This window comes from Lampetra fluviatilis, chromosome 10 (genome assembly GCF_964198595.1).
Source record: "Lampetra fluviatilis chromosome 10, kcLamFluv1.1, whole genome shotgun sequence".
Taxonomy (NCBI): Eukaryota; Metazoa; Chordata; class Hyperoartia; order Petromyzontiformes; family Petromyzontidae; genus Lampetra; species Lampetra fluviatilis.
The window spans coordinates 9,315,384-9,325,424 of NC_136284.1; the positions used below are offsets into that span (position 1 = coordinate 9,315,384).

At 46.9% G+C, this 10,041-nt stretch overlaps 1 protein-coding gene across 1 annotated transcript; it reads left to right on the plus strand.

The window, feature by feature from the left end:
* The first annotated feature begins 5,359 nt into the window (after nt 1-5,359).
* Nucleotides 5,360-9,374, plus strand: LOC144934327 (uncharacterized). Its single transcript, XM_078860010.1, has 3 exons — nt 5,360-5,461; nt 7,042-7,194; nt 7,935-9,374. Exons 1-3 carry the CDS (start codon nt 5,405-5,407, stop codon nt 8,112-8,114), a joined length of 390 nt encoding a protein of 129 aa, XP_078716136.1. The 5' UTR covers nt 5,360-5,404; the 3' UTR covers nt 8,115-9,374.
* The last annotated feature ends 667 nt before the right edge of the window (nt 9,375-10,041 follow it).

Genomic DNA, 10,041 nt, shown 5'->3' on the forward strand with positions numbered 1-10,041 from the left:
CAGACTAATAGAAATGACTAATACTGTAACCGAAACTTTTCACTGGCAAGAAGCCTCACTGAGTCGTCTCAAGAATGTCTTTTATAAGGGTGCGGCTACTATCTATGGATCTAACTATGGTTATCCCACCTGTACGCTCTCACGTCTACGATCGACGTATTCGTCAAAAACCACTGCGGTGAAGTATGGTCGACACAAATTCCCGAATGTTGCGCACTGCGTGGGGAAATCGCATTTAGCGGTGGACTGACAAAGATGCTGAACGCTCATCGGTTGTGTCAAGCGAACAGCACGTCCCCCCCCCCATCGTTACTCCCACGGACATTACATACACCCTCATTGGTGACGTCTCCTGGGAAACACGTGTCCTAGTCCCGTCATGGGAATTGAGAATTTGGACTCATTTGACTTGATACATCGAATGAACTATGGTCAGAGCTCAGAAGCGAAGCAACGTCGAGCCTGTGCATTTCTTTAACGAGCAAGTACCATGTTTAGCAGGTGATATACGTTTCGGGGTTATGCATTAATCAGCAACGGGCAGTGCAGCATAATCCATTTTGGTAGTTGTACTATACTTCTATGCTCCCGCTTCAATTATTCCCACTTTCACGAACCAGTATTGACGAGCCCGATGAAGTGTGGTGAAACAACTCCCACACGACACCTCAACAGAGCGGGGATGCACTCGGCTAGTAGTGGATGGACAACCTCTTGAGGAGTGGAAAGCACATAAAGTGGTCAGAACCGCGCTATCCCAGCCGCATTTGTCTCTCCAGTAGCCTAATGATGATGATGCTCGCGACATATTGCACCATATTTAAGGCTAAGTGAACGAGGTGAACCGAGATGCTAATGGCCACTGATGATGTGCTTTGTAGCCGGGAATCAAACCCGGTTTTCTGAGCTCGTAGGATAGCAAGCTTAACCACTACGCACCCACGTCCGATAAAAAAAGTCCATCACACAAGGCTGGTGTGCATGGAACAACGCCCGACCACCTTTGTCTCCCCCCTTGATAATACCCACGCCGCCCAGGTGACTCGTTTGAGGCTGAGTCGACCCAAGCGGAGATACAGAAAGACTTGGCCGCGTGCCAGATACAAACGGGTGGAGCGGCAATTTGTGTGAATTCAAACATCATCCCACACTGAGACTCCCATCGAGGATCCATCCACCACGCGGTCATCAGCAGGCTCACCGCACCACGCCCACTTCCTCCCCTCTTCCGCCCGCATCGAGTGCGATCACCTCTTTCACAATGGAAAATGAAATCATCACCCAAATGCCACCGCGGCGCGTGATAACAAGCGGTGGGACACATCGTGGTTTCTGTGGGTCTCTCTGTGAATCTGTGGATCTCTGTGTGAGTTTATGGGTCTCTGCGGGAGTCTATGGGTCTCTGTGTGAGTCTATGGGTGTCTGCGAGAGTCTATGGGTCTCTGCGTGAGTCTATGCGTCTCTGCGTGAGTCTACGGGTCTCTGTGTGAGTCTATGGGTCTCTGCGTGAGTCTACGGGTCTCTGTGTGAGTCTATCTACCGTGGCTTGGCTGACTGACAGATCAAATGCTGACAAGGACACACAGACAGACACAGGTCTGCGAGCAGACGACTGCATTCTCTGAACATCCGCAGCAGTCATTATGGTCGTCACATTGCGCAACCGACATGTTTACTTGCTCACGCATGCATGCCTGTCGACCTTCTTTCACACCTTACGTAGACACCCGTGCTAATCGAAGGGTGCGGGAGGCGGGGTAAGTAGGTAGCTTGTTGCATGCTCCATACCGCACCCTACTTTACTTTCCCCCAAATGTGTGCAGCGGGGGGGGGGGGAATGTGGAAGGCGGTGGGGGGTGGGGGGGATTTTCCCAAGGGTCATCACAGACAAAAAAAATTCCGGATCTTAGAGGCGACTATAAGAAGTCAGACTCTTGCGATGGACGACCAAGAAGCGACTGGAAGCAGCTGGCGAGAGAGCAGTTGGAGGAGCATCAGAGTCCTGTGTGAACACGCAGCCGTCATTCCCTTCTCCAGATGGTTTCAAGACTCGCGCCGCCGCGGAATGGTGGGTTGCAGCGGAGACTTTCAGGGGCTAAGAAAGACCGTTTTGTTTGCATTCCTCCTGTCTCCGAGGGACACTCCTGCGTACTCCTTCGGGGCTTAAAGCACACACGGCATTTAACGCGTCAATTATTTTAAGTGTTCGTTGCATTTCTGCGCAATCGCATGTTACGCATGTCCTGATTTTGGCATGCGGCGTTTGTTATAGTTGCGGACTAGAATGCACTGCGTTCTTCTTTAGAAAGGCCAGTCGATCGAAACGTTGGAATGTACAGATTATATAATATTGAGCAGCGAGTGGTGGTGGGGGGGGGGGACAATTCTCCATTATTGTTTTTACTTGTCTACGTTAGTCTTGGTATATTTAAATTTGTAGGCGCCCCCAACGAATGCTGATACGTAACCACATTTAACACGTCGGCTTTCGCGACCAATATCATCCATAATGCGGGTGTTTTTGGGTGAGATCGCGTAAACATGTACATGTGTCGTTAACGCCGCCATCACCCGACACAGCTAATTAGTAAGGTTTGTCACGCATTTAAGGAACGAAACAGGTGGACTTCTCCACAAATCTGGCTGTCACCTGATGAAGCTAGTTGTAATTACTGGCGAAACGTCGTACTCAGATTGTAAATGTTGTGGCGTGCCTCTCCAACACACCGAAGTGCTGTACTAGTAGCGAACTGGCCACGTTCTGTTTATGTGACAAACATTACTAATTGGCTGTGTCGAGTGGTGGCGGGTTAAACGACACATTTATACATTTACGCGATCTTACCCCACAAAAAACCTCTGTTATGGATGTGGCCATGTGCCGATGCCTCATTTAATCAAATAAGGAACTTCAGCTGTGACCACATATTGGGTCAGATGGGTTTTTTTTCTCCCCCTGAGTCAATACACGCTGCACGAAACCTAGGACTATAATGCGCCTCTGCTAGCACTGTTTAATTTGGCAAACAAATTAAGAGACTAAATAATGTTCATGCGTTTGCATTGCATGACGATATCTTTAGTTATTTTCATTCATTATTATTCTATCATTATTTTTTTACCTACGTGACTTCACCGAAAAAACCTAAAAGTATGAATCTTTGCAGTCACGAAAGCTTCAAATCTAGTATGACGATATCTGTTGAAAACTGCCGGACCGGAGGTTATTTTGGGTCGAATTTTTAAACGCTCGCAAGTGTTGACCGGGAGCGGTGGGAGGTGTTTTTTTTTCTCGAAGTTGCGATGAACACGAGGCAGGGGGCATCTGCACTCAATCACGTGCCATCACAGCGATTCACCTGACAGGCTGCGCGCACGCGTGCGTGGACAGACATGCACGTTAATCTCTATACAGATGCCTACTAGGATGCGTTTAAAATCTTGCGCGTGTGCGTAGCTAAGGAGACGTGAGTTGCGTACCGCAACTCACGTCATTTAGAGGGACTGCATTGGCGAAGCAATCCCCAGCCACGTCAGTCAATATTTACGTACTTTCTAACCTCTGTTCTGAAGGGCCGTCACTCAAAACACTCGACTTCTAAATATAGATACATATCGTATACGCTGTTGGCTGAAGACCCCCCGAAGTGGTGTTGGTCATTGGGTTGTTTGACCATACTTCACCACGCCGGTCGGATGAAAGATTTCTCATTACACATTTTACGCAACCGTCCCCACCGAGGCGTAACGCAAATGTCCGACCACCGCGATTTTCTCTTGTTTTTCTTCATTCGTTCCCTTCAATTCATTCCCCCGCAGGTGCCGCGTGCTCGTTCAGTCGCTGGGTGCTGCTCGCCAGCGCCCTGTGCGCCTGCGCCGAGGGGGCTCCGCTGCTCCTCTCCCCGCACGGTCGACGAGCCATCTCGGACTGCCTGCGCGCCGCCGAGAAGCTGAGCACGGACGCTGAAACCCACCTCCAGAAATACGTGAGTGCTGGAGAAAACCGCGTCACTCCAGCGCATTGTCGCGTCTAAGTTAGCGCGCTGTTGCCCAAGGGCATTGACGGCCGACGTTTCGCTGCACGTGCCGTGGGAGCTTCTCGAGCTCCAGTTAATTTCCTGAAAGGAAGACAAATATAAAAAGCTCCCAGCCGTATCGGGCGCAACGCCCGGGCATCGTGCCGAACAAATTGCTGCACAACCGGAAAACACGTGGCATAGTGACACACGTGTGAAAACCCCAAGGCAGTAAGCGCCCGTGCAGCGGTCTCTTTGTTATGTCCGATTACTCGCGCCATCATTCCAACAACAACAATAACAAAAGGCAGTGGTCCAACCTCAAACTGTTTGCTGTGGAATTCCCACAGCTGACCGCCTATTCCTGTTTTTTGCAGCCTTGGATTCACGTGCGGGAATTCCCCCACTTGGGAGAGGCAATGCCTTGACAGCTATTGTTCACGTTCCAATAAACTGGAAGTCATTCTAATATAAACCTGCACTGACAACCCTGCGGAGGAATGAAGGGCTGAGTTTACGCACGTTGAGCATTAGGTATGCGCTACACAATGAAACGTGCCATTGCCCTCTCGTAGCTACGTATGAATAAGGCAATGGACAGGAATGAAAGGGGGGAAATGCAACAGAACTAACGGGAATTGTTTTTTGTTTTGCTTACCCACCGCATATTTTTTCGTTATCTCACGGAGTTGTCGCTTATCTCTGCCGTTCGACGACAACACGTCCACACAAATACGAAAACTCGACGCTAAAATGCTGATTTCCTTGTCTGATTAAAACACATACTATAGATACACTAAATGGATAAACTAAGTGAATGACTTACTCTCACTGGTTTTCAGTGCTACTGGTTTGTTGATGTATTTGTGTTAGCAGAGATGTCAAACAATTACATTTATTCCACTATTAGGCAATTGCTTGGGTAATTTCCCCACTGGAACATCCTCGATGGTTTGTTATTGTTGGAACTGAACCTCAACAATTAGGCGTAGGAGTCTTAAAGTCACCTCAACACCGTAAATCTGCGACAAATCCCCGTCTTGTGAATGAATGGCTTCTTGCCCATTGGGCCAGTGAGTGGGTATTTCCCCAACCCAAAATTGACGAGCGTTTTTTTAAAAGTAATTAATAAGTTCTGCAATCCTTCTCACTCCTTCCCCCCCCCACCTCTCTCTTACCCCACCCCACCACATCTCATCACTCCGCCTCCTCTACGCTGTCATCTGACTCACTTCACCACCACCACCGCACCCAACCGCCTTCCTCCCACATCTCCCCCCCCGCCCGCCTCCTCCACTCTCCTCTCACCACCGGACACGCTGCCCGCCCCTATACAGATAACTGAGGTGCTGCAATGCAGAGACAGCGACTGCGAGGAGCAGTTCTTCATGGAGTTGCCGGAGGAGCTGCCGACACAGATCGACCACTGCGCGATCAGGAGACAGGTGAATGCCCGTCTGGCCCGCTGATCTCCGTGTGGTCGCGAGGTGGCCTGCAGAAGGCGCTACAGCAAATCGGTTGCTGGATTGTCCGTACGCTCTTTGTGTGCTGTTGTGCCATTGTATTGCATGGGGTTCCCACCGGATGCCCCGGCTTCCTCTATAAGGCAAATTATAATTAAGTGATAGTCTTAAGTCCCAATATAGGACCATATGCATTTTTTTAAAATCGAGGCTTAGTTATAATTTACTGGATAAGGGACGATGATAAATGCATTTCATTTTCCCGCTGGTTGTTTAAACCCGTTGTTGTAATTTTACCATTCATAAAAAAAGATCTATATATTTACATTTCTCAATGGGTTCTATTACGTGATTAAACAACAATAAACGTAACCAGTCTTTTGCCGTACTTAAGGAGTAAGGTAACTGTCGTTGTTTTTTTAATGATTCAACTCAGCGACGCTTCGTGCAGAGACTCTGTTATTGCATCCACGGCGTGGTGAACGCTCCGTTGTCGATGTCTTTTTACTCACCCCGCTCCCCCTGCCCGCTGATTCACGTTATCCGCGTGCGCGTTATTCAGCTGTGCTGTTGATAGCGTCTGGATAGGACTGCAACAATCAATCGGATATTTGAAGCGCAGATGCGAAGTTCGTTTGCGTGTATGTGTGTGTACACTTTAGCCATTGAATGCTCAATAAAGCATATGTATCTGCACCAAAGGGGTTGGCACAAATCAGAGCAAATAAAATATGCGTTCAGTATTGACTTGTATGTACGTGGATTAACTGTGACCCATGCTGTCACACATGAGTGTGACAGCATGGGTCACATACTGATCTTTCTGGTTAGTAAGTAGCCAGAAAGAACATACTGTTATTACTTTCAGGCGTAATTGCTATTTCATAGTTGCAGTGACTGTGTTGAAAGGCAGTGACATCATCTGGGCACACCGAGCATGTCAGAAAGTTACTTTAAACGTTCTAAGACATTTCTAAAGTCTTCTTTTTCTTCTTCTCATAAACAAGGAATACAATTCACGACAGACAGCGCAAAAAAGTCCATAGCCACAGGAAAGCATCTGCAATAAGTAAGAGCTCTGTGGCTCTCCGATGCGTGTTCAACTGGACTGCGTGATGTCCGGCACAACGTCTGACGTTTCCTTACACGTGTTTGGAGCTTCATCAGCACGTGGAACGAAACGTCGGACATCCGTTAAAACCGACGCGGTAGTAGTAAGAGCTACGTGTTTTTCGGGCTGCACCTTCCTTTGCTGTTGCATGTCGTTGAACTTCTTTCGCACCCTACGTAGCCAACCGTGCTCATCGCGACGTTGCGGGGGAATGACGACACACTAAACGAAAAAAGCAGTTCTAGAGAAATTAGTTTTCTCTCTAGATTTGAAAGTGCATAGCTCCAGTGGCTTCCCTATATCGGAAGGAGTGCGTTCCAGACGGCCGCAGAAGCGCATTCTTTAAACATCGTGAGGTTTCAGCCGCTGCTGTCTGCCTGCACGCGTGCACGCCTGCCCCCCACATCGCAACGTCGCGAACTCTTGACGTGGAATGTCTCTCGTCTCACAGAGGTGGAGTTTTGACCGGTGCTTCGGGAGCATCGCGCACAACCTCCGCATCTACGAGACCTACTTGGTGTCTCTACGCGACAGATCCGCGACCGACACCGACATCCTGGTGACGGGCATACGAGAAATGCTGAACCTCATCTCTGCTGCGGAGGTACAATGCAACACGATGCGGAACTACGTCGCGGTCAGATCTACATAGCCACGGAGTCCGTCTTTATCCAATATCATTTATTAGGCTGACTTGTTCTTCCTTTGGCAAGGACATTCTAAGCATACGATGGCTATGGTGTGTGTACTCCATATACATTTTAAACTCAATGTAGTATTCAGATCATTTGTAGACTTTACATGGCGACGGCTTTGGAAGACCTACATTCAGCAGTGAATTGATCAGAGCTGACGATGATAGTTTACAATGCTGCAGTATACCCAATGACTGCTTTAGCGTTCAAATTGTGCTGTGACGCAGCATTGGAGCCGTGAGATCGGCTCCTGTGCGAGAGACGGATGGATTGGTGCATCATTGGAATAGCGATGGCATCAGATGGCCTTCATCCAGGAGTGGATGCAACATGGCCTATGATGTTTATTGAATATTATGAGATGAAACACCTCATTATGATAGCTATTCAGGAGCCATTGGTGGATCTATCATGATGATGATTATGATGTCGAGTATTGCTGACGATGTATACCATCAGTGGTGAGCGATATCTGAACCGTTCCCCCCCCCCATTCACTAATTTGCACTGACTAGCATGGGGAAGTATAGCTAAACAAATCCGTGAGTGATCTGGTGTGGGGGAGATCTTCAAGCAACTGGTGATGCATGTCAGGTGAATTCATCGTTGTCAGTTTGAGTAACGGGTTATGCAATTGTGTCGTCTGCAGGTGGATGTTTCAGAGAATCTGGTCGTTGAGCCCATTTCTCCCGACGTGGCGAGCAAGATTTACTCCAGCGATTGGCAAACGCGACAGGCCAGCTTCCAGATCCTGCACATGTTTCAGCACATGGCATCCGTGGTGGCCCGTAGCCTGCATGTGCTGAACAAAAAGGCGAACCCACAGTGAGATGCTCGTCCTTCCATCGACACCTCTGTCTACAGCTTCGTTGTCCTGCCTTTGGCAGTCGTGTGACCTTTAGCAGTGAAAGTGGAATTTCTTTGAAAGTGACGAGACATGAGCACAATTATTTGATAGTTGTTACCAGAAATTGACACCGGCGGTGCTCACAATCACAGGCAATTATGACAACCCTGGTTACAGCCGTGTAGCGCGGAGTGGCACAATGTTGTCTTGCCAATGAACACAAGACGTTATTGATAGGTGTGTTGATGAACAATTACTGGTCTACATAGCATACAACGTTGGCACACTGGTAAATGACGCTGCCTTAAAAGAACACATTTTAAACAGGTATTTATATTTTGGGCAATGACCCTGCTTTGGAGGACTAAGATGGTCACGTGACCTTCAGCCTCTGATCTGACTGAAGGCTTTATTTATATAACTTATTGTTTCACTGTGGGCTAACTCCCCGATATTATATAAAAAAAAATCAACGAAGTATTGCACGTAAAAGAAAGTTTACTGTGAGAATGTAATTTATTCCAAAGTATTGGTATTTTCTATATATTTATTATATTGTCATTAGGCTAGTCTAGCAAGTATTCTATTACGATAATATGAATTCCACTGTCGGTGAGTGTGGTTTGAGGGTGGATTATTTATTGGTGGTAGATGTGGATTAACACTGACACCGTGGGTGTATGGTCTGTCCTGATGTTGTTCTGTGCTAATGCACAACGGATCTGCCTTAGCAAACTAGCCGGGTAACTGGATAAATAGGACTTTCTATGTAACCAATAACATTTACTGTACAGGTATTCCTCTACTTACGAACACTCGACTTACGAACTTTCAGAGATACGAACAAACCTGTCCGTATGTCCAGTTGCCCATTCGGACCGAGAGTCGTAAGTTCAACCGCCGCGCGATAGATGGCGGTTGCGGCATCTGCAGAATATGAAGAACACATGGCATCTACATCTACAGGAGATTATACAACTTTTAAAGCCATTCCCAGTGTTTAGTGTACATGTTCGGAATCGACGGGAGTAAAGTTGGACCTACGAACAAATCGATTTACGAACAGACCTCCGGAATCAAATTCGTTCGTAAGTAGAGGAGTCCCCGCATTGTCAACATATTGTAGGTGAGACCACGCCCCCTAACCGATGCTGACAGGGGCGTGGCTTCGCGACACATTTGTTTCATCGACCGCTGTGTATTTATTTTACATATATATTTTTTTACGATTTAGAACCAAGGCTCCAGTGAAGGTTAAGAACCAGGTTAAGAACCATTGGTACAAAGTATTATAGAATGCTGTAGTAGGATTTTTTATACGTGGCATTGCGTGTTATGGTACGATGTGTTTTGTTCAAAAAATACATTATTGCATCAAGATGGGTGTATGCTTGACTACAATGTGCAATTATGAGTAGCCATTTGAATAATTTATATATAGACAAAGACGTTTGCTTTAAGCTGGAAAACCCCGATTAGCTATGAACGTCTTGACTACGGGTGGCCAGCCTCTCAAGCTGGAGTGGGCAATGATGGAACATTTACAGAGGAAGTTACATTAAGGTTAATACTTAAACAATCATATATGAACTCAGTAAAACATTAACTAAATCATACGTGAACGCAACAATACGTGAATTGGAACTAAACAACCTAATATGGGAAGAACAAAAATAACAGTTATGTGAAAAAAAAAATGTATACAAAGACAGAATAAATTACACTTATAGACTGACAGTTGTCAATTCATAGATGCGAACCACATTCGTCAGTATGGCTGTGGTGAACACGAAGCGTGAGCTTTAGAGCATTCCTTGGTGCTTAATTGGCCACATTGAGAAGAAGACACAATGGTGGTGCTGTACTTGAGGTTGTAAATGTGTATGTAGATTTTTTTGTTATTTTCATA

Coding starts and splice junctions, on each gene's coding strand:
- LOC144934327 (XM_078860010.1), top strand. CDS start 5,405: ATGGAGTTGCCGGAGGAGCTGCCGACACAGATCGACCACTGCGCGATC. Junction 5,462..7,041: donor ACTGCGCGATCAGGAGACAG/GTGAATGCCCGT, acceptor CTCGTCTCACAG/AGGTGGAGTTTTGACCGGTG. Junction 7,195..7,934: donor ACCTCATCTCTGCTGCGGAG/GTACAATGCAAC, acceptor TGTCGTCTGCAG/GTGGATGTTTCAGAGAATCT.